Source organism: Xiphophorus couchianus, chromosome 15 (assembly GCF_001444195.1).
Source record: "Xiphophorus couchianus chromosome 15, X_couchianus-1.0, whole genome shotgun sequence".
Classification (NCBI taxonomy): domain Eukaryota; kingdom Metazoa; phylum Chordata; class Actinopteri; order Cyprinodontiformes; family Poeciliidae; genus Xiphophorus; species Xiphophorus couchianus.
Window position 1 is genome coordinate 20,351,220 of NC_040242.1, and position 24,786 is coordinate 20,376,005.

General features: G+C 38.3%; 2 protein-coding genes across 5 annotated transcripts; one reads left to right on the forward strand and one right to left on the reverse strand.

Annotated features, from left to right (window-relative positions):
• Window positions 1-1,240: 1,240 nt before the first annotated feature.
• On the forward strand, window positions 1,241-13,063 carry stmn4 (stathmin-like 4). Of its 4 annotated transcripts, none has more exons than XM_028040564.1 (6): window positions 1,241-1,377; window positions 6,663-6,728; window positions 6,925-7,020; window positions 7,175-7,380; window positions 8,786-8,977; window positions 11,803-13,063. In XM_028040564.1, exons 2-6 carry the CDS (start codon window positions 6,716-6,718, stop codon window positions 11,860-11,862), a joined length of 567 nt encoding a protein of 188 aa, XP_027896365.1. In that variant the 5' UTR covers window positions 1,241-1,377; window positions 6,663-6,715; the 3' UTR covers window positions 11,863-13,063. The 4 variants fall into 4 exon arrangements, with proteins under 4 accessions (XP_027896365.1, XP_027896366.1, XP_027896368.1 ...); XM_028040565.1 differs by having other exon boundaries at window positions 1,251-1,377; window positions 6,666-6,728; XM_028040567.1 differs by lacking the exon at window positions 1,241-1,377 and adding an exon at window positions 1,511-1,532 and having other exon boundaries at window positions 6,666-6,728.
• A 333-nt stretch (window positions 13,064-13,396) lies between these two features.
• il17a/f3 (interleukin 17a/f3) lies at window positions 13,397-20,633 on the reverse strand. Its single transcript, XM_028040568.1, has 4 exons — window positions 20,488-20,633; window positions 20,018-20,214; window positions 17,844-17,987; window positions 13,397-15,788 (listed from the first exon to the last, which is right to left on the reverse strand). Exons 1-4 carry the CDS (start codon window positions 20,491-20,493, stop codon window positions 15,662-15,664), a joined length of 474 nt encoding a protein of 157 aa, XP_027896369.1. The 5' UTR covers window positions 20,494-20,633; the 3' UTR covers window positions 13,397-15,661.
• Window positions 20,634-24,786: the final 4,153 nt, after the last annotated feature.

Below are 24,786 nucleotides of genomic sequence, written 5' to 3' on the forward strand. Positions count from 1 at the left end.
TTTTGGGGGCGTGCCATGGTGACATAGCGGTTAGCGCGACCCGTATTTGGAGGCCTTGAGTCCTCGACGCGACCGTCGCGGGTTCGACTCCCGGACCCGACGACATTTGCCGCATGTCTTCCCCCCTCTCCTTCCCTGTTTCCTGTCAACCTACTGTGATATAAGGGACACTAGAGCCCACAAAAGACCCCCTGGAGGGGTAAAAAAAAAAATACGTTTTTTGACCACATTACCATAAATGGAGTATTTGTGTGTAGGATTTTAGAGAAAGAGATTAAGTGATTATATGAAAAAAAAAAGGAGTAAGGGAAAAGCTGGGAAGTTGAATTCAGCTTCATACAGAAAAAAGAAAACCTGTTAGACAAAAACCAAACACTTCAGAGTGGAGGCTCGAGGTTTTACCGTAAACATTCAGCCACAGCCACAATGGAAAAGCCTGCTGGAATGGTCCAGTTAAAGTTCAGGACTAAATATAATTAGGAATTAGTGGAGAGACTCGCACACATACGGTCATGAATCTAGGATCTGACCAACGATCCTTTCAAACCGGAATAGTGAAATATTTCAATCTTTAAACATGTAAAGCAGGCGGACATGCAGGTTGCAGGGAAAGGAGAATTTACAAATGTTTACTACTGGAGGCTGAAAACAAATGCATGCCACACTTTTCAGAATTGCAAGTATTTTTTTTAAAAAGCTTTGTTCAAACTATGAGCTTAAATAAAAATTGGGATGTCGGGGAAAATTGAAGATTGTGTCTCAGTTTGTTGTGAAAGTGAGCACCTGGCTGTAATTAAACAATATTTTAAAGCAGCCATGTGTATTTTTAGATAGTTGTTGTTGTTGTTTTTACACGTATAGTTTAATTTGTTCCAGGATGTAAAATTCTGTCTCATCCATTCCCAAAAGATTTCCGTTTCTTCCTTTTACTTACCATCTGCACCTAAATAATTTATACCCTCCCATGCCTCCAAGCCCAGTCTCCTGCTGAGACACACGCGCACCCCCACACACCGCTCCTTACCGATTTCCCACACTACCTCCCTTCTGCTCAGTCCACCCCCCCCCCCCCCCCCCCCCCACACACACACACCCACCCTGCACCATGCAATAAAGCACCCGCCCTGCGGTACGACACAAAGAGCCGACGACCCTCCCTCCACCGGCCTCCTGCACCCTCCCATTGGCCGACAGGCCTGGATGCTGGCAGCGCAGCCGACCAATGAAGCGTCTCCAAGGTGATGTCATTTAGGCAGCGTTGATACTGTTGCTGATGCTGTTGCCCGGCGCCTGCATCCAACAGACCCAGACCTGGGGGGGTAACCACAGTCGTCCATCCACCTCCAGCAGCAAGAGACCGCAGCCACAGGACGGGGGGTAAGTCTGCACATCTGCACACACCTGGGGTCAGTCTGGGGTTCTGATAGGGAAGCTGGATAGTTTGACCGAGAGTCCGCGTCTTTGAGAGTGGAGAGGCGTAAAGAGGTGATGGAGGGGGGGAACGGATTCATCATGCGATGGGAGTAGGGAAGGTAAGAAACCTTTGTCATTTATTATTGATCTGTAAAAACACAGCTTGTCCTTCCAGAGAGGGGGAAGGGAGAGGGGAGCTGAAAGGCTGGAAAAGACAGTCAAAGTTCAGGATTTTTCCCCTACTTTATTCCCCCGTTGAAATTCTTTACGAGAATCCTCATGCATCTAAAATGCACTTATGGAAGCAAAAGAGTACCAAAAATCAGTTTGCTAACCGACGTTTAATTTTATGAAGATGCATCATATTTGGATGTAGTTGAGATGTTCGATATTTATTTTATTTTTCTCCCATTTTTAACCTTTCCATACACGAGTCAAAAAAGGAAAAAACACACACAATGGTGAAAGAAAATAAATAAATAAAAACAAGACAAGACAAAACGGAAAGTACGGAAATCGATAAATTCTTAAATTCTTTTCAGTGGCAAGAACACAAGGCATAGACCAAACAAGGTGTAGAGAGAAGCACAAGCCAGTTATTCCATCACTTTGTTAAAATATATATTTTTAAAAACAGCCGATGATTTCCTGCATATTTCTCTAAAACATATCTTCAAAGAATTCCAGAAAAGTCTGTAGATAAACAGGCAAAAGAAAATATAATCGAACCTCGTTGGATTCATTTAGCAAGTGATTTTTATACAATTTCTTCTACGTAAAGAGTGAAGAACTCCTAGTGTTGTTGGGTTTTAAACACGTGGACACTTCTCAAGTTATAACAATGTTTAGTTCCCAAAAAAAAAGATTCTTTCTTGTTTGGAACAGAGTCCATATTTGTCCTTCCTGCAATCTAATAACTTGGATGTAAAAATAAAACAAATGGGAAAGAAAAGTTGACGTTTTTTGAAAATGTAGGTTCAGGATTCAGGGGTGTGGCGTTGTCTTATAAGAAACTTTCCCTTTGCAGCTGTTTTATCCAGGTATGTTGGTTCAGGCATGGGATTTTAATCAGATTGTCTTATATTTTGCGCTAAAGATCCTATTTTTACATTGGAAATAATAACAATATAGTACAAAGGGGAAACCCCGCCCATCTACAGCAGGCTTCTCCTCCATTGTTTTTAATAATTAATGAAATGTGACGTGTGGAACGTTAACTTGTCACATTTTGAGTTTAGTTTTTAATTTGTATGCATCTTTTAGCAGACATTTTCAGAGTGAATTCCTGCCTTCCTCCATTGTGTGCCTTTGAGAAGCTGCTCTCTTCCTCTGTGTGATGGGCGACACACAGAGCGCCTTGACTCCAGCAGGAAGCAGTGCATTGATCTGCAACCTGGGTGGTTTCACAGGATCAGATGCTGTTGTGTGTTCATCTTGTGTGTGTGTGTGTGTGCATGTGTGTGTGTGTGCACTCCAACAGTGCAGCGAAGCTCCATGCTTACGGCCTGATTAGTATGTGTGTACAGGGCTGTCCTTTTGTGTGTGTCTGTCCCACTGGGAGCCATGACAGGCAGGTCATGTAAGGGTGTGCCATGCAGCATGTTTGCTCTCCTTCTTGGTGGTCTTCCTACTACACATGTTCTCCTGCAAAGCCGTGTTTTAAGGCCAAGGCAATTTATCTCCCTTTGCTGAGATAGTAGACGCAGAACAAGTTAGCTAGCCTAGCTAGTTAGCAGAGCTAACAGAGCATAATGAAATGTGACGTGTTGAACTTTTACTTGTCACATTTGGAGGCCACATTTTGGTTTGGTAAGCTAGCTTACAAAGCTTTGTTAGCTTGTTAGCTTAAAAAGCTAGTAAGCTGACAGAGCTAGGCCTTTAAAGATAAAGCTAACTAAATTAAATAATATATTAGCTGCGTAATATAGCTAGCTCTGTTACTTGGGTAAGCTAACAGAGTCAAGCTAACTGAGAAGCTAGGAGGTTAGTTAAAGCTGTTGCTGCTGTCAGAAACTGCTGCAGGATGACTGAAACTGAAACTGCAACCCAGTTTCAGTCAGAATTGATGAAGATTTTCCACAATGTTGTGTTTTTGTCTCTCGAAGGCTGAGCAGAAACTTATTTGGGGGTTTGACTACAACCGAACCCGACCCAACAAAACTGTCAGCAGCACCAACTTCTTTTTTAAATTGTTAATACCTGATGTGTGTTACGCATTCAGTGGTGGCTGTAGGACTGCATAATAGCCCAATTTAGATTTTTATTTCAATTCACTTCAATTCAAATAAAACCAAATTGCCTGCAGCCTATGATCCCGAAAATAAATCATATCAAGACATTACATTCAACATTTTTTGTTCAAGTGTGACCACTCGTAATTTGAACCTTAGATGATCAAATGTGGTCCACACTCGTTAGAAAACTATGAAATAGCCCCTTAATTTACCACCATTCAAAAACATCTTCATGAATGCTAACTTTAGCATCATTTTCGGCTAACGGTCAGCTAGCGAGCATATTCTCAGTGTTTACAAAGCCTCTGACAGTATTCAGTCTTTCAGCCATTTCAGTCTGAATACTGAAATGGCTGCCAGATTATTGGTTTATAAGTTGTGGAGGCTCCTGATTATTTTCACTTAAGATACTCCTACACCCACAAGCAGGAGAAACTATTAAGACTGTGGACAAAGCTACCAGGGCTATCATTTGTATTTTTACAACTGGTGCAATCCTCAAATAGGCTGAATTTTAAACTTTTTATTTTCAATGAGTCAATAAAAAACCAGACTAATTGTGTTAAAAATAGCATGAAGCCTTAACTCGTAACTCTGCTAAAAACAACAATGGATAAGTGGCTTAAAACGGGATCACTCAAAACAAAAACTGAAGATACCGGTAAAAAGAAAAAGAAGCCACGACTTACGTGATCGGAGGAAGCCAAGCCTAAATAAAGGGCTTCTCACAACGATTCAATTCTTTTGAACGTCAATTTCAAGTTAAGTGGTCCGTGAGTATTTGTTAAATGGGTTAAGTTGGAGAAACACTGCTCTAACACTTTACCATGTGTTTCATTAAGCCCCATAAAATAACTAGCGCAACTCAACCACAGTATTGTCAGTGAAATGTGATTTACTGGAGCAAATAATTCTCCTAATTAAACTAACTTTAGTGGAACAGTTGGGTTTCTGGCAGGCTCTGCCTGTAGTGGGTGTTTGGTTTTTAAAAAAGCCCAAATCGGTTGATTAAATCAGTTGTTTTCTCTGTTGAGAGTCTAATTCTGCTGCATCACTCATGATAAAAAAAAAGCTTGTACAGAAGCGATATTAGCTCTAAGAATTCAAGATAATTTCTTTATTGCATATTTACACGAGACAGAAGAAGCAGTCGGGACACGACTAGATTTTCCATTTTTATCAAGTAAGATTTTTAACTAACAATACTTTTCTTTTGCTGAAGTATTTGAAAAGAAGTGAGAGAAAAAACAGACTGAAAGAGACAGATTTATATTTTCTTTCAGACTGTACAACAGTGGACGGCACCATCTGACATTTCTAACGACAAAGTAATAGCAGGCGGTTATGAAATCTAATCCGGCAATTTGATTCTCTGCTGCCTCTTTGTCTTGCTACACACATTTCTGTCCTATTTATGAAAACTATGAAGAATTGAATAGAATTAAATTTTGCCATCCCAGGGAAGTAATCATGCCACACTGCAGCTTCAAGGTACCTTTCAGGCAGACGGTAAAACAGTTTGTGGCACACTTTGTTATTTATCCCAACCTCTTACTTGTTGCATCTTCAGATCTACAGCTTCATCTGCTGCTTGTCTCATGCCTGTGATTCATTGATTCAGAACACAGCAGGCTGGGGAGAGAACATGTCCTTCTAGCCCCTGGAAATATGTTTTACCTGCTGTTAGTTTAATAGGATGTTGGGACTTTACTGTGAAGCCTGATAAGCATGGAAAGTTCAATGCTGGATCAAGGGAAAGCAACAAACAAGCTATAAGAGAACACAATCCCATTGGCTAAAACAAGCACACTTTAACTTCTGAAATTTTCCTAATTACCAACCAATCAAAAACTCTGAATTTGTTGTAGAGTTTACATTAGGACTGTTCAATGAAACCCTCTTGTATCAGCTTTCCAAGCAAATGTTGTAGCTTAGTTCAAAGTTCTTCTCATTGTTAAATGGGTTATGTGGTGCTCAGCCTGAAAAGGATTAGAAATGGCTTTGTAACCTTTTCCAGACAGGTACACGTTAGAAGCTGTGTTTCCACTGACGATATGAAAATAAATTTGCTTAATGGAAACATGGCAATTTTGAAAAAACACGTTTTTCGATAAAATGTTTGGTGTTGGGGGAGGGCTTTTATTATTAGCTGTCTTGAAATCGGTCTATTTTGTAAAATTGCAATGGAAACACTTTTATTCACATCACACAAGTCACATGATCAACAAGATGTTACTACAGTCGCAAACTACAAAGAAGAAAACGACAGGAAGTAGTTGGAAGATGATGACGTGGTCATGTTTTTTAATGACTTATTGCGTGAACAAACTTGTTCACCTGTGATTTTCACTGCGTTTCTTAATGGAAACACCGCAATTGTGAAATTGCTTATTTGTTTCATAATTAGAGCAATATTGACAAAGTTTTGAGCACATTTGAAATGGAAAGACAGCTACAACCTCGTTTCTCATTAGATCTCGAATTTCTTAAGGCGGGGCATGATGATTGTAGACTACCACAAGCTGACAGAGAAATTCTACTTAAGTCATTACATTATGTGATGCATACGGCAGTAATCCACATTAGGTGTGGCTAGAGAAATTGAAAGGTCTAATTGGTTGACATAGGTCGTCACCAACTTTAAGTTTCTGCCTCGTCTTTCTTAAGATACGTAGAAACGTGCAAAGTTACAATCCAAGAATAGATGAACTGCCTAATCCGAACACAGGAAGCTAACCTGTCGATGATCCTGGCCTCACTTCCTCTACCACTGAACATGTTTGCCTAATGCCTGCAGGTCAGTTTGGCAAGACTAAGATAAAGGGAAAGTATCTGACCGACAGAGACCAAACCTAAAGCTACATAACAGCACTAGGACAATGCGGAGCTTTAAAGGTTTTGCTCTGTAGGTTGTTTAATCCTGTCCTCCCTCGTTGCATCTCAGATTCATTGCGTGACCTTTTGAGGTTGCCTCATTAAAGCCTCCCGTGTCTCTGTGTCTGCATGTGTCCCCAGCAGAGTGAGACGGAGCTTTGGTTTCTCCAGAGAGTTACATCCGCAGTGACAAGATGACTCTGGCAGGTAAATGCAGTCGCAGCAGAAACTCATTTCACCTCACCGCTCCCTCACACGCTCGTCCTGCCTATCGGAGATACGCCGGTCAGCGGCAGTGACTAATCGCTGTCGCAGCAACGCAGGACTGCATCATCACTTCTTTAAATGCTTGTACATGATCCAGTACAAGTAAACCGGTCTTTGTGTGTATCTGTGTCCTCAGCCTATAAAGAGAAGGTCAAAGAGCTCCCCCTGGTGTCTCTGTTCTGCTCCTGCCTGAACCCACAGACTGCAGAGAACTCCCCTTACAAAGCAGAAGGTACAAACCATTTATTCTATGGTAATCTTAAAAACGTATGCGCTGTAAATCCAATAAAAATGTACTTCTTACTTAGCGCTACGATGATCATATCTTGTTAGAAATGTCACTATTTGATTCATTATTCCAACACAATGTCATCAAACGGCAAAAGATGCGGTGGACCTGGGCTGGTGTGTCATGAAAGACGTGGAGGTGATCGAGCTGAACAAGCGGACATCGGGCCAGGCCTTTGAGGTCATCCTCAAGCCGCCGTCCTTTGATGGCCTGCCAGAACTCAACACCTCCATGCCGCAGCGCCGCGACCCCTCCCTGGAAGAAATTCAAAAGAAGCTGGAGGCTGCTGAAGAGAGACGAAAGGTGAGGGCCAGAAAGGAAATGGCGTCATGGCCGCCTCTAACCGATCTGGGCCAGCACTCCTTAGGGTTTGAGGTGTGGGCTATGACCAGTTCATGTCTAACCTGCAGGCAGCAGAGTGTAGTTTTCCACTTGGCTTTTTAAATCTTATGACTCATGTGGCCATAAGACTTAAAAAGGGGATAAAAAGAGTTATAAATTGATAGTAAAAACCTATTAAATGGTAATGAAGTCTGTAATTCTCAACAACTAAAACTTGCCACTAGGCCTGCAACAACAACAAATTTTACTGGACAATATATAGTCCCATAAATTATTACGATAATGTTGTTTTGCAACAATATTCAAGTGAAATGGCATAATAATGCAAGATCGCTCTGTCAACGACTAATAAACTGTAATTTTGTAATGAACACTCCACAAGGGGATTGGAGGACATTTCAAATGTCCAAAATAAAACACACACAAAAAAGTACCCAGTAGAATAAATGTGTATAAATATAACTACTAGACAAGATCCAAATAATTTGACAAAAATGCAAGAAAGCTGATTCAGGAAATTTACCATCTGATTACCACCTTCCTATTAGTTAAACGTTTAAAGGGTCCATTCACGGTTTTTAAAGATACCAGACTCAAAATCTGAAATGGCTAGACAAGTAAAAAAACAGAACTATGTTACTTTATATGAAACATAAATACTATAAAAATATTGTTTGAAATTTGTGACATATTCATTATTGTTTGGAAAATACAAAAAAAAATGATATTGCTTTTGTGGATTCAGATGAGTTTGGATTAAGACATACATGAAAATATTGGTCGGATCTATTTTACACTGATGACAGACTCCTTACAATGCAGTTAGTGACAACTTATTTTTGCAATCTCTTCTTGCCTCATGAGCCAGTTAAGTCATGATACCCTCCAATGCATACTGCACACTATCTGTTTTGCGGTACTCATTTGTTGTTAGAGACGGCTAACTACAGTGGTTTTTGAGGTAACCAACTATCATCGTATTTGTGATTAACCATCTAACGCAAAATTGATTGCGATTTAAAGGTCTGCTGCAATGTTTTGACAGAAGTTGGTCTAAGATGGCCAAAGTCTACTTTTGTTTTGGCCAAGATCTGATTTCAACAGAATTCCACTTCAACAACCTGAACTATCCCTTCAACCACAGTTATTTGTTGCTGCGCAAGAGCAAAAGAACAGGAAGCAGAAAGTAGAGGGAAACCTTGGGTGGGGTGAAAAGAAAGAGGGACATAGAAGTACAAAGACAACCATCCAATGAAACAAACACCAAGGAAGAGACATTTTTGTCCATCGACAGAATGATTCGGTTTGTAGAAGAAACAAACATGTATAATGGGAAATTACTGTGAAGTCCTTTGTCTCCCTCTAGTGCCAGGAAGCTGAGCTACTGAAGCACTTGGCAGAGAAGAGGGAACACGAGCGTGAGGTGATCCAGAAGGCCTTCGAGGAGAACAACAACTTCATCAAGAACGCCAAGGAGAAGCTGGAGCAGAAGATGGAGGCCAACAAGGAAAACAGGGAGGCCCTGTTGGCGGCCATGCTTGAGAGGCTGCAGGAGAAGGTAGGACCCAGCAGGCCGCGGTCTGACCAAATGTATGTACTTCCAAGCAGAGACGAATCCCTAAATGGAAATCTGTATTTCATTACATTTTTTCCCCATGAAACAAATAATCAAATCCGAAGAAATGTGAAGCGTTCTTGATCAAAACAAGAGGGAAACGAGATCACAGCAGGGTCTGATGTTTTTCCACCAAGAGTTTTGAATGGAAAGCCTGCAGCCTGTTGTGGAATTCTACACGCTCTTTGAAGCTTCATCCAGTCATTTGGCTTCACACATTTTCTGCTCATTTTTCTAATGCGGTTGATGCGCTGACTAATCTGAGTTTCCGTTGAAAAAACTGTTCAATATTTGCCAAATTCATGTTGCTCTGCAGCACAAGGTTCAAATTGACTTTAGTTTTGCCTGAACACTAATTCTGAAAGGAGCTTTTCTTAAAAAAAAAATTAAAAAAAATCTGTCTATCTTCTGGATTTAATTCTGGACTTCCAGTGTATCACACGGCAAATGTTTGACTTTAAAAAAAACTTTTCTCACTCTTTCAGTCTGCTTTCTAAATTACACATATATTTATCTGAAAAAGATGAACATTAAGGAAATGCCAAAGTTTACTTCAATAACTGGTTTACCACTTGTTAATCAAGACAAACCTCTCAACACCCACAGGCATGTGGTTTATTCAGAGCAGTGGGAAAATATTGAGTTGCCCTAAATGACTAAGCCGTGATCACAGATCAACGCTGTCACTCAAAATCTGAACTTTTCCATTTTTAGATCTTTAGCCATGTGGCGTCTGACAAGCAGCATTTAAAATGAATAATACCTCCTACGCTGCATTTAATCATGTTTAATTTTAAATGCAGTTACTGTGTGCTGTTCAGTGATACAAATCACTTTTTTTATGCGACTGCTGCCCTGAAGAAGCATATTATAAATGGGTAAGAGTAGCATTTGTGTTTGTGGGACTTTGATTTTTCTGTATGAGCAGTGCTGTTTTAGATTTGAGAGGGGTAGAACAGTGTTGTATAAAGTACTGAAATCTCAGAGTCAAGTAAAAGTACAAGTACCTCTCCAAAATATGACATTGGTAAAAGTCGAAGTCACTGACTGAAATGTTACTTGAGTTAAAGTCTTAAAGTATCTGAAACTTCTTGTACTTAAGTATGGAAATTACTGTAAAAATGGATGTACTCAAGTAATGTAATGAAAAGTACAAGTAAAAAGTAAAACAAAGCAAATGCAGTTTGAATGACATTTTTTATATTTTGGTAAACTTGTCAAATACACTTAAAATAATGTACCCAACCAAGTGCAGTCAAAATTAAACCTGCTAATAGATATACCTGCAGGCATCATTTAGTTAAGAAAATTAGGTGCTTTACCTATAGCATAAGGTTAACTTAACCTGCTTTACAACTGAACCAGCTTCTTAGTAAACCCTCTAGGACAGAAAATACAAAGTTTTTGTAAGCCTTAAGTTTTCCCTTCAAGTAAGGTCAGTGCTGAAAATGAGAAAAATAAATAGTACAGAAAATGCGGCCAACATGAAGAAAAAGATCTGTTACGATTACTCTACTTCACAAATCAGTGAATCAGTCAATGCTACAGTCAGTAGGTGGTGCACACAACTGGTCATTATGCCATTCATTCTGCATTTGCCTTGTTTTACTTTTTACTTGTACTTTTCATTACATTACTTGAGTACATCCATTTTTACAGTAATTTCCATACTTAAGTACAAGACGTTTCAGATACTTTAAGACTTTAACTCAAGTAACATTTCAGTCAGTGACTTGGACTTTTACCAAAGTCATATTTTGGAGAGGTACTTGTACTTTTACTTGACTCTGAGATTTCAGTACTTTATACAACACTGATTATAACCATTTCATAAGACGTTACCTCGATGTGTTTCTTCAAGTTGGACGGGGAGTTTTTGTAAGATAGAATTTCCACATCTTCGGGCAGGAATAACATACACTGCATGCGGTACGACGAATCTTTAACACCCACGAAAGAGTATATTGTGTTTAAATAAGACCATGGGCTCTCATCACCAGCTGGTGGTTCCCCTGGAGCCGTGTCCGACGTAGTTGCAGTCGTTGTGGTCTCCGTCTCCTCCTCCATGTGGCTGCTGCTGATTGCGAGACTTGCTTTGTGTTTAATGGGAGAAGCGAAACAGGTGTATCCTATTGGAGGTGATGAACAAACCCAGGCAAGTAGGCTACCGACTTTGTTCGGTAGCCTGCTTGCTACTTGCTAATCAGTAGGTGGGGTCAAAACACTTTGTTTCTCTCTCTGGCTTTTTTGTAACGAGTAACTAAACCACACATTGAAAATGTATCGGAGTAAAAGTACACAATTAAGTTCGGAAATATAGTGAAGTAAAAGTGAAAGTCATCAAAAATTTTCATACTCGAGGAAAGTATGAAGTACTCCAAAATATACTTAAGTAAAGTAGTGAAGTATTTTTACTTTGTTACTATACAACACTGGGGTAGAATACTATTGCAAGACACACTGAACCAGAAATTAATGTTGATAATGTCTTAAAATGTAAATACAACCCTAGAGCAGACTTGCCATTACTTTAAAAAATTATTCAGAGGCTTGGATCTATAATCATCAATGTTGGATGGGGGGAAATAAATAGTGTAGTTTTTTTGTGTGTTCCTCAGGTGAATTTAATGCCCATATCTATCCTCACAACTGTTACCATTGAAGGAAGCTGTGCTTCCACTGTGGTCCAAGTCATCACCGCAAATGATTTCATGAATGGTAATGACTTGTGTGTTTTTCCTCATTCGGTGTCTGTCTTTGTCCGACAGGATAAGCACGCAGAGGAAGTCAGGAAGAACAAGGAGATGAAGGAGGAGGCGTGCCGATAGATTCGACAGAGTCGAGAAGAGAGACAGAAAGGGGAAAAAAAGAAAAAGAAGAGAAATAAAGGACTTAATAGTGACTTGAATGAGCTTTTAAGAAAGGCTTTTAAATTTGATGTGTGATGTAAGACTTCTTATGCTGTACAAAGTTTAGCCAATGCTTGATGTAGATTTCTCTCGTTCTTTCTCTAAGGGAAACCGGATGGGGGTAGGCTGGGTGGGTGGGTAGGTGACGACATTAACACCGACAAGTGTTCAACAGCTATGATTTCTTCTTTGTTGCAGAATGAAGCAAAATCTAATTGCAGCTTTTTCTTCTTCGCAGTTTCTGTCAGAAAGGAGAAAATTAAACTCTCCCGAGTTTATTTTCTCTCGTTACTGTATGTTGGTTTTGCAGCAACACAGACAGAAAGATGAATTCTCTCCAATGAGACTGCAACTCTGGAACCCGGAGCTGTAATTTGAATTGTTAGCTCTGTAAACATGAGGAGTGCATTGACGTTCTACGAACTCGCCTTGGAAAAACAAAACAAAACAAAAGAAATCCCTGGAGCTTTGCTCCAACACAACAAATGGAAATCCAAAAGCTGTTCATGGTTAAGACCCACCAAAAAAGTATGAATTTTTTTTTTCTCTTCCAGTGTTGTTTGTGAAATAGGGCGTGAAAAAAAAGCTTAAGAAGTAAAGGGTTCATCTGCCATTACCAGGCTCTGTGAAACGTTTGTGTAGTGTAGTATTACATTCATTGAAGTCTCTTCGACTTACAGCACTGATTGCACTCTTGTTTTCATTAAGCACAACTCAAAAGCACACATATATAACAGAGTTCTCATATACAGTGAAGCTAAAAAGACAAAGGGAAATGCAAAGCAGTGATTAACCTCAGTTCACAATTTGTTACGATTCCACGGGTTAAATGTCAAAGTCTGTCTGCTCGGCGAGTGTCTCTGTGCTCTGATTGTTTCTTTTTCATGTTGAAGATGAATTGAACCCATAATAGAATATGCAGGAGAATGAAATGTGTCCGAACAAGGCAGGCTTTATCCTGGCTTGACTTAAAACGTCTAAATGTTTGTACTGTAACTGGGGAGGAAACGGGATGGATTTTTGAACTTGCTGTAACCGTGTGTTGATGTGTATCTGGAAGAATACAGAAGGGTCTGATTGTATTTATTTGGCATGATTAGTAAAGAAAAGCTTACATGAATTCATAGCTTGGTCTCTTTATTTTCTGGATGATTAGCTCTAATCTATCAGAACTGAAGTCCAAAATATAATTTTTCATGGATTATTTCAAGAAACATGAACATCAAACCTGAGGAGAATTTACAATCCGTTAATCAATCTGTGGATTTCCTTAAATTAAGTATATGTGGCGAAATTGTCCTTTCACACAGGCAACAATTTTCAGCAAGGATTAAAATGTACCTGTACTGCGGTTTAAACATCAGATATAACTGCAAAGACATAACAAATATGAATCTCTGTTGATGAAACAAAATAAAATTATAACAAACAGAATAAAAAATACACCAAAATAAACATTCATAAAATAACCATATTTATACTACAATTTGGCAGAAGAGCACAAAGTCATACCATCCCAACAAAGTACAATACAGAACATACAGCAATAAAAACATATTCCTATGATTAGGCATAAGGAAAAAGGTAACCACTTGCTTTATTTTTTTTATTGGTCGTTTATTGCGCGCCATCAGGGAACATAAAATGTATTATTTTATACAGTATGTATGCTTTGCAGTGAGTTTGTAACACACTGTACTCTAAACATCAAATATTGCCATAATATCATAGTGGCTATAAAATCTGGCTTTGGCTGTTGAAAATTAGTCAAGTTCTGTACAAGCTGATTTGAAGGGTTTTAACCAAGGTAAAACATCAACTAAACAAAACAAAGACCAAAAAATCTTCCTTAAAAAGGTTGTATCATGTTCCACAATATTCCACATTCACAACAACTGGGCTTGGGAAATGTGAACTTGAAAACATGTAAACATATCTAGTCAGAGAAAAATAAAGTAATAAAAGAAACAAAAGGTGATAAAATGTAGAATCTTCAAAAAGCAGATCTTTTTCAGTGCAACCACGTTTGTTGTGAGGAGGTAAAATCTATGTAAACTACTATCAATTCCAAACCTGATATATGAAACTTCTTCATAAAACCCTACATGAACAGATTTAAATAATCACTTAAAACTCATTTTGTTTACAATTTGCTTCTCAATGATGTACAAAGATGCATGGCTGTAAAAATATAGCAATCTGGCATTTCCCTTCTGCAGATCTAATACTGTGGAACTCATAATTAATCTCCTGCGAAGCAAAGCTGCTAAAGGTTTTTTCGACATATTGGAAACTTGCGGCACGAGCATCACATACTTCAGACACTGTATTGTGATATTTGGCAGTACAAAGGAGTTTACACATTGTATTTATGTTATTCTCAAGTCATTAAAAATTGACCTAATCTCTTGCAACACTGTGCAGAGGCTTTATCTGCACTAAAGAAGATTCCCTCACATCAGCATGCCAAATGTTTTAACTGGCTCCAACAGCAGGGAGCTGTTATTAGGTTATTAGCTAAAATAATTCAGCTAATAATAGTTCTGACCATGTGGGGGCCCTCAGACTGTGCATAGAGATGTTAAATTCAGATTAGGTGTTTGTTAAAAATTGAAAAAGAAAACTATTGACAGAAATCTCATGGCAAAAGAAACAGTGTATCTGCCTTGACAGAGTAGTACCCTGTAAATTTTAAACCCTTTGTTCCAATGAAAACAGAAGAGCATCATAAGTGGCACAGATGGGAAAGAACTTCTACAATTTTTGCTTCATTTCTTAATGTTGACAAAATTATAGATTAATCGACATACATGGCAGGATAAGCAACACAATGAAAGTAGCTAGCAGTTAGGTTTTAAAAACACATTTTTTTGGCTGCTTTTATACACCATAAATACACTGGCAAATGTATTGAATAAAGGCGATTTGCTTAAAATACAATAAATAAATGAATCAGTTCTCTCAGCGGAAAGTGTTATGCAGTAAGGAGTACCTGACAAGATATTAAGGACACCAGTTATGTAGACAAGTAACAAGTCACAGTTATTAAAAGTACTTTCTACATCTATAGTCAACTATGCAGTTGAAACCAGATTGTTTGATATTAAATCTTATATAAACTGACTTGTAATTGGAAAAGTTAAAAATGAAAGAAAAAAATGACTTTTTGATTTGGAGTTGCTAGGATCATGCCAGAAGAATGAAAATAAGCTTTTTGGAGATTTTTTTTGTTTTACTTTCTTTGAAGTCTTTGATTTACAGTCATTAAGACTGCAATGTCTTTAAATGATTTTACAAAGCCTTCAAAAGGTTCACTTAAAACCCAGGTGTTTTAAGGCAACATGTTCAACACACTGCTTCCCTGTGTGACATCATGGACATGTGTAAAGAAATTGATCAATACCTCTCAAAAAACAGCTGTGAAAATCCATCAGTCCGGTTCATCCTTCAGTACAATTTCTGTTCAAATAATTATATTTGCACATAAAGTGTGTGAATCCAAAAATAAAATCATGTTCTTGTGGCATTTAGCGAATATAAAAAAAATCTATGTAGCTCAAACTAACTACAAAATAGAAGAGTTTAGTCTAATTGACTAAATGGTCTTTTTTTCTTGCAGCATATAAAAATATCTGTTGTCAACTGTACAACTTTTAAAATGCATAGACATTGACATGAATGATATGTGTAACCAGAACTTTTGTTGGATGTCTTGTTGTTACTCTTGTGGTATCACAGTGGGTCTCACACAGGTACAGCCAACTGTGATCTCCTCAGTCCCCAGCATGAAGATGTACTTATTCTGCTTCTTCCCTTTTTTGTTGTTGTTTCTTTTCTTTAAGGTTCTGTAGGGGGATATAAAACAATGCTGGTTAGTTTGATCATTCTGAACATGGGTCGAATGGTGGTGAGGGCCAGCGCTGTTAAATTTAAATTTAAATTAAATTTAAATAATTTCCCTGCTGGGATGAATAAAGTAATTCTAAATTGGCAAGAAGGTCCCGGGTTCAAATTTCACCTCTTGGGTTCTGCTGAGGTGGAATTTGCATGCTCTCCCTCTGCATTTGGCTTCCTCTAGATCAGTGTTTCTCAAACTTTTTCAGGCAGTAGACCACTTAACCCATTTAACAAAAACTCATGCACCACCTAAGCTTAAATTGCCCCGCAATAACACATCTTAATCCATACAACCTGAAATGAAAATATTAGTCTCTTAACTCACTTATTGCTGTTGATCCTAATGAGAATGGTAGCGCTGTTTTGCAAATGTGATTGGTCACGACAAAAATTAGAGGTCACATTTAAAAAAAAATAAGTCAGTAGAATTTTTGAGTTATTTAGAGATTCTGAAACTGTGGATTTTAAAATTTCCAATTATGTCAAACACGTGGAAATTAAAAAGAAAGTCTTATTGTGTGCATTAATAACATTTTAGGGTAATTTGTAATTTGTAATCATAATAAAAGACAAATAGAGTTCAGTTGTTTTGTCTCTATATGGGTAGGAATACAAACTTGTGTGTATGGATTTCCTCTTATTGTTGAATAAATTCAGGCTGTTATATTTAAGGTTATGTAGTGTGTAAAAGAAGTTTCAAGTGGGATCTTTGTTGAATGGCTTATAGAAGATTTTTTGACACATTCAGTCTGCCTCTACAACAAGTGGAAAATGGTGTTCCTGTAGTTCACAACTGTGAAAATTTGGGAAAAATTGTCCTGATAGTTCACTATTACCAGTATAAGTGTGTGTGTGTAGGTGTGTAGGTTTCTTTTCTGTGCGTCTCTATAGACGCTATTCCACTCGCAAGTCACACACTAACAGTTTTATGTCCCATTCAGTTCTACTCCAGCTTTTCCATTATATGTTGTGTTCCTCACTATTGTAGTATGCAGCAGCTGTGTTCAACTCCCTGCTGATGTTTGCAGCGACACTCAGCAATGGAGAACCTCAATGTTATGGTTCTTATGGACTCAAATAAACCCAGATATTTCATTTTGTCTTTTCATTGCTGGCTCAAGCATAATGATAAATTCTCAGATCAGCTGATTATTTCTCTATACAGATACATATTTACATTCTGGCACTTTATTTTTTTAAATGTGCAACATTTTGGATTTCTGAATTTAGATAATGCAGTCAAAAGATGTAAACCAATAGCCACGCCTGAACGTTTTTCTTAATCCAAAGGAAATATAAATTCCCATCTCAAGCTAATATTATGTAGCGTCAATGTTTCACACTGCAGTTCTGTCAGAACGCTAACCACATCTTCACCGTTTCTCTCAAAAATATTTTGACTGAAATAGATCATATTTTTAAAAAACCACCAACTTTGTTTCTGTAATGAGATTACCCATAATGCAGACTCTTTAATGCATTTTAGGTTCTTATCACGCAATGGGATTAAATAGGTCTGTTTCTCATCAAACTTTTACCCAATGGCAACAAAGCCCGCAAAAATGCAGCGGCTTCAAAGCTACTCTCAACACAAAGCCCAGTCTGGGATTATATGCATAAAAGCATTTCACCGAGGTTTAGATGGATTTACACCCCTCAAAAAACAAATTCATATTCAAAGATATCCATACCAGTAGTAGTTTTGGTACCATTTTAACAGCATGTGTCCACTGTAAGGTAGCTAGGGTGCCACTTTAAAATCATAGCATCTGATGCGGTTAGCTTTTTTAAGTATTTATTCTTCACAGATGATCTCTGCTGTTTTTCTTCCACCCTGCTTCAACTGGGAATGTGTTAAATAGTGTTATTCCTCTGAATTACATTCCTAACTTTCTAACATTGCTTTTTATGGCTGAACTGCACACAAACAGATCTGTGACCTATAAACGAAACTGGAGGCAAAACAGCGAAATGAAGCTTCACTTCCCACATCAGAGGCTCACCTGTACAGAACCAGGACTTGATATTTGATGGGTTTGACCTGCAGAGTTGCATCCTCTCCTCTACCCTGGAGGTTCAGACAGCCAAATGTGCTGCAGTTGGCCTGCAAGATCTTCTGGGGTAAACGGGAGGAGTTGTAAGAATCTCTGGAGAGAGAAAGATTTTTTAAAAATCAATCAGTTCAAAGGAAAACATTTGATCTGTTCATCAGTTTTCCTGCAGGTAGCTAGTAGTCAGCAAAATGGCGACCAGAAAAGTTGGGAGAAAACACCAGAGTCATTTGTTTGTAAAACGATAATTGAATACATTTTTTTTTGAAAATTTTATCTTCTGTTAAATATTTATTACCTAATCAATGTCACAATAGAATGCTTTGGTTCATTTTTAGGTGTAGGATTCAAAAGTATGAAGAGACTAAAACTACCACAATAACTAATAAAACTAAACTAAAGCTAAACAATATTTACGTAATAATAACTAATCAAAACTAGCAAATACACTCTTAAAACTAATCACAACTAAGTAAATTAGACAAACAGAAAGTCACAATGAAATAAAACTAAGCTATGATGAAAAACATAAAACTGTTATAACCCTGTAGAAGAGTCTCAAATATTCACAAATCTTAGCTATTTGCTATACTGTTGCCTGTAAGACACTACTGGGGATCCATTTGAAGTCCATTAAAACAGGAGATTAGAAAAACTAAATAGTTTGACAATGGAAAACAGTGTCTGTTTGGAAACTATCAAGGCAGCAGTGTTTTAAATACAACTTGGAGACTACGAAAAATGTCTGTTAAGCAGCTCATTGCTAACATCCCAAGAAAATAGCCCAAAATAGTACCAGCAAAATAAGTGAATGTACACTTGCTTTGTACAAATATCATATAACTGTGGTATTGTTTTTAGTCAAGGTTATCCAATGGTTAGAATTTCATACCAACCAATGCTGGCCATTTTGCCGCTTCACCATTTTGGCCACTTTGGTTTTTGTACCTGAATTATTTCAATAACGAAATGCTACAGTGTTCCTCCGAAGAATCGTAACAGCCAAAAATCAGTTCGTACATGGCGAGAAGGACGATTCATAGACGTTTTGACAACTGACAGTTGAAAGTACATTTTTATCTTTTACTCATAGAATACGGTGAGGAAATGTGGTAAAACTGATGGATGTAGAATATCATGAAATTAAATGAGACTGTTTTCATTGACTATCCTCATAGTTGGTGAAAATACCAAATTCCAGCGCAATGCTTTAAATATATTAGTAAACATTGATGCTTATATACAAAAAAAAAGGTAGAAGAAAGGGACAAGATGGCAAGGCATATGTAAAACGTCTGGCAAAGAGGTGAATTTACCAGGAGCTTATGCCAATTTACAGCTAGTTGGGCATAAAAAACAACTACTAAATAGTTTCTCCATATGACTCAGGGAGAATATTCCACAATATAAAAATCTGATTGAGAAACAAGCCAAGCAGCCTATTTAAATTCAGATGTGGCAAAACCACAAAGTTGTTTCTTTTCCCAATCCTTTTTTATGTATCAACAATGATTGTCGCATAAAGGACAGGATTAAAATTCCTCTTGACTGTGGTTGGGGTGTCTTTTTTGTTGTATAAAAAACCCAGAAAAGATCTAAAACACATTAAAAACATGTTCTTCTGTCACCGCGCAGGAAGATGTTGAATGGCATCTAAAATTAAACCGACATTTAGTAATTTTTCGAGGTTTTGGTTTAACTCATTGCAACAACAAAAAAATAGCTCATACAAATGAGATTAAAATTTGTTCCAAACTTTTAAAACTTCTTGAATTTCAGAAATAAAATGCTGACTTCTTGAAGAAAGAAGTGACATCTAAAACTACTTAGAATCCTCTTTTTAAAAGGTATGACTATCAGCTCATATTTACACCCTTCTTCAACCTTCACAGTCTATAGAAAAATATAGCCATTGTCACTGGAAAAGAATTTGAGCCATGCAGTGGGTAGTCAGCCAGATGTGGACCCTCTTCTCAGCCAAAATGCATTCATGCTGGACTCAGCCCCAGGCGAACGGCACATCATTGGTTCCAGATATCAGACGTTTTAACCCAAGACTGAAGGATAAAGCGCGTCAACACGGGGATCTGAAAAGCAACGCAGCGGCACGCGTGGGGTTTCCTCACATGTACGTCCACGGCGACAAAGACAAGTTGGCGATGTTTGATGCAGAGGTGTGGGAGAGGTAAGACTTCACAGAGGGATCCAGGGCCAGCTGCATCGTTTTGCTCCTCGGTCTGATCTGATGCACCGAGATGATCCGTTTTTTGCTGGCGACGGGAATCACCGAGACAAAACCCAGCAGCAGAAAAGCTCTCGTCAGCTGAAGAAGTAAAACACGAGAAAGTCGGAATAAGGGCTTTTTCTAAGTGTTGCACATTAAAAACATCTGTACATCTTCTGGCACCTTTTAAACTCTGATCATGGTGATTTGAGTGGATTAAAAATGAACATTTAATGTAACAAACTGCTAAACCTGAGAAAACCACTGCTGCAGAATAATTATATTATGTCACATAACCCTTAAATTCACCCTGTGATAAAAATCTCCTGGTGATTGATGAGAGATGGAGATAAGTAAATTACTCTGACTCACCAGCATTATGACTGAGTCCTCTCAAACGTTTCAGCTTCAACTGCGGCGCTCCTGTGCTGTCCTGTGTTTGATCTCAGCCAGTGTTTTTATGCAGGCAGGCGGTGTTGGGGTGTGGGCTGCCAACTTGTGCGGCGAAGCGCATTTCCGCCATGCCTTAACAGATTTTTGTAGAGGCTCGACTTTTTCTTTGTTATTCTCTTTTTTTTTGTTTCTTTTCGTCCACATCCATGCGTTTCTCTTTTCACACACACACACACACAAGAAAAAGTTCCCCTGCAGAAAGCCTCAAAGGCAACACCGTCATGAGTCTGTCAAAAAGTGTGAAAATGTTTCTTCACCTACAGACCTCCATTCTTTGCTTTCAAAAGTTCACTTCCTGTTAGTTGCATAAGAAACCCCCCATTTTTTGCAGAAAGAGGCTTTTTTCTGTGTACATAAAAACACACATAAAAGCAAACAGGTTTGCAACTGGTTGCCCATTTCTTTAAACACAGTGCGACTAAAATCCCGCTTTTTCCAGCCGTTGACGTTCTTAAAATGAACTTGGACACACGTCGTTCAGGTCCATCTCAACATTGACTTCTTAATTTTTTATATATTTTTTTTTTAATTAGCTGACTAAATCGTTTACTAGTTTACTTTTATAGCAACCCCTACACACTGCCAACGCAGCCTAAACAATGTAGGTCAAGGAAATGCTGACGGAGCTTCTTGTAATAAATCAGCATAACTCCAAAGGCAAACACAATGATAACATCTCTTCATCTCACGCCTCACGTATGAGTAAGGACCCGAAAAACTGGAGCAAAGCTTGTTCTGGAGAAAAGAGAGAGAGAGAGAGACCCGTTTGTCAGTGACAGGCAGTCTGGCACCTGTAGCTACAGATAAACGAAGTGATCACAGAAAATGAGGTGAAGGCACAATGAAGTTGAAACAGGTGAAAGAGACGGGTTTGCATCTTAGCAAAGCTCCAGATTAGCGACGCTCCATAATTGACCACTCAATCTGCGACAATAGTGAACAGATTTATATTCTAATTGAATACGTTTGTCCTTACTTTATGCTTTATATTGTCTTTTTTGAAGACAGCTGTTTTTCACATTTAGTCATCTTACAACCAAGGAAACATTCATGCTTCAAAATCTTAGTTGAAGCTACGAGACCTTGGTAATACAAATTGCAATATGATGGAAAAATATTCAATAAGCTGCAAAGATCTGCCAAGGATTGTTTGGTCATCTATTTCTCATTACTACAAAATTCATATGAAATCAACCGTAAGGGAGCAAAAAACTCATAACTTCTTGTTTTGACCAATATTTCTTCTCAATTCTTCTGCCAAAATGCAGCTCCTCCGTTCCAAACAGTTCCCAGTGCGCCGTCCCGCCAAGCCAACCAGGTGCTGTTTTTGGACATGTTTCAGCAAATCTCTTTCCTAAATTGAACAAAAGTTGAAAAGCATTTACAAACATTTGCTTCTCCATCAGATTTAATGACTGGCTGAAAGTGCTTAAATAGTCCTAGACATCTAAAGAAGAAACAAAAAGATGGCGATGATGAGAAGTGAGAGCTGTGCTGGTGCAAAAATGCCAATACAAGGAATGAGTAATTTGACACAATAAAATGAGAGCAAGCTAAATATCTAATTGGGGTCAGAATCTATTTTTCGATGCGCTGCAATGCAGACATGGATGATTAAAACACAGAGTGTCGTGGCCCTTTCTTTGCATGAAACAACCCCTTTACTGAAACAACCGACTCCCACGCATAACAACAACGTCAAAACAAAGTAATGGAATAACAAGCAGGGAACACAGCTTCAACTTGAGATGCATCAACAGCTGTTGCCAAGGCACCTTATGTCACCACGGCTACGCATTTTCTGCTGGTAACGTTTTGGGTTTCACTGCTCTGGCCCAAAGCAGAGGAGTGAAGGAAAGTAATGCAAGTCCAAATAGGAATGGATTTAATTTAAAAAATATATATAGGAGTGGAAAGTTTTAGTTACAGGTGAAGTGAGAGAACATGCGAGTAGGTCAGTTGTTCGTTTGGAATCATGTTCTACTTTCTGAGCCGTTGTACTGATGTCTACAGTGAATTCTGGACGTGGTAAATGGCTTGTATTTTCTCTGGTCCATTCACTCCAACGCACCCCAAGGTACAGTCAATTTGTTACTTGTATCCAAGATTTTGCTTTTCAGTCCGGACTCAAATCTTTTGACCACAGGTGAGGGTGAGAACAAGATGGATTGGTAATCTGAGTGTAGGTTTCTGGTTCAGTTTTCCTTGAGAAACCCCCCACACTACTGCTGATTAAGCTCCAATCCATCTACCCACCACCAGGTCCATCCTGCTAATTTTTTCCTCTTTATATAACCTGGTAAAACCCCATTGACATCCAGATCTCATTTTCAATAATTCATACTCTTCTTCCTTTCAAGTTCTGTTCTAATCCTCCATATGATATTGTAGAAGCAGGTCAACTACAACAACTCAGGTATGTTCAGTCTTCAACAACTTGATATGGTCTGTCTGACAAACTTCCATTCTGTTTAATGCTTACCACCATTAGGACCTGCAGTCTGTGGGTGATATGTAGCCCTCCGAACCGGCAGAGCCATTGACTTCTGAACAAAGCGAATTTGAGAACATCAGTTTGTCCAGAATTGCATCTGCAGACATGTTCACCGAATGATGTTCAAAACTACCTAAAGACGACGCAAGAGATTTCGCTAAGTTTTTTCTTGCCTGTGATATGACTAATGCCACACAGCTAGTTGTTTTTGTGCATGGGGCCACAACAGACGTTGAGTCCGCTAGCTATGAAGTAACCAAATGAGAAGATCTGTTCCATCACGTTCGCCCGGACAAATTTGAACTGTCATTTGAGAAGCCGAGTGGCCTCGCTACGGATGGAGCACCAAAAGGGATTCACTGATTAAATTAAAAAATAAAATGAGCCGCCGTCTGGATCTTTTTTATTTAGTTATACGCCACTGTCTTGTGCGTCAAGAGAATCTGTGTGCTCATGTTTGAGGATGAGCGAGATGATGACAGCTATTGTTTCTATTGTAATGTTTATCAAAAGCAGATGGATAAAAAGCCTTTAATTCAGGAAGAATATACCCCTATGTACTTATGCTGATGTCTCATGTGTGGTTTTCTTGTTTTGACCTTGTCTCAGCTGACAATATGGAGAACAATGAATATTTTTCAGTCCAGCAGTTTCTACAGAAAAAAAACACACAATATTCTTCGTAGGCAGACGTCCTCTAAAAACTATTCCGGATTTGTGCTCTGGCTTAATACGCGATTTTAAATGATTTTTGTCTGAGTTCAACAAATTTTTTGATGTGTTTTTTTTTTTTTTTTGCTGTCGTTTTGTTTTTATTTTTAATATGACTGAATGAATACTAGCATATAAAAAAAAATGTTGTTTGCTTGTTTTTAAACACTCCCTCTTCCACTCCACTGTGGGCGTGTCCTGTCTTTTGCCTCTCTCACCACTGGAGAAAGGCAATGAATTATTTTAAATTGAAAACTTATTTAGTTATGTGCTTTATAAATTATTGAATTGCATTGAAATTAGCTATATTAATTTCAATGATGTATGCATTGCCAGTTTTATTTAAACTACAAATGATTACAAATCATTTATTTTTTGGACCGTGGACTTTCTTCAACACTTTCAGAGAGAGCAACCGATTCTCTGCCTCTGAACTGTGCGTCTTCTGCCACCTAGTGGTTGGCAAGATGTAGGCTTCTATGAGCACACTGAGCACTACATTGTGGATATTGAATTACATGAAGGAAAATGTTTCATAATTATTTAATTTGACAAATACACTTTTGGATTTAATGATATAACTGAAATATTAGCAAAGTGAGATATATCTAGAAACATCACAAGACTGTTGAGTTACTGAAAGTTCTCAACTTTTTCCAACAAGTTCCTTCTAATCAGTAAAATCCAAAAACATTGAATTATCTCCAAATGTATTGCTTAAGCAATAACAAAGTTTATTCTGTGTTCTGCTTTGTCGTTTTGCACACAGCATGTTAAATTAGAAATGTACTATGACCTCAGCTGATGACACACTGCGATAATTCATAGAAATAAACCAGACAGTTTTTTTTCACTTTCCCCAACATCCATCACGAGGTCCACTTTTCAACAACAGCATGTTTAAATCTTAGTGAAGCAAGCGAGATATGGATTCCAGACATCAGACGAATGCACATAAAGTTGGTCATGGACCAAACACGGGTTGTTTGCAGAAATGAAGCGGCTCCAGCTAA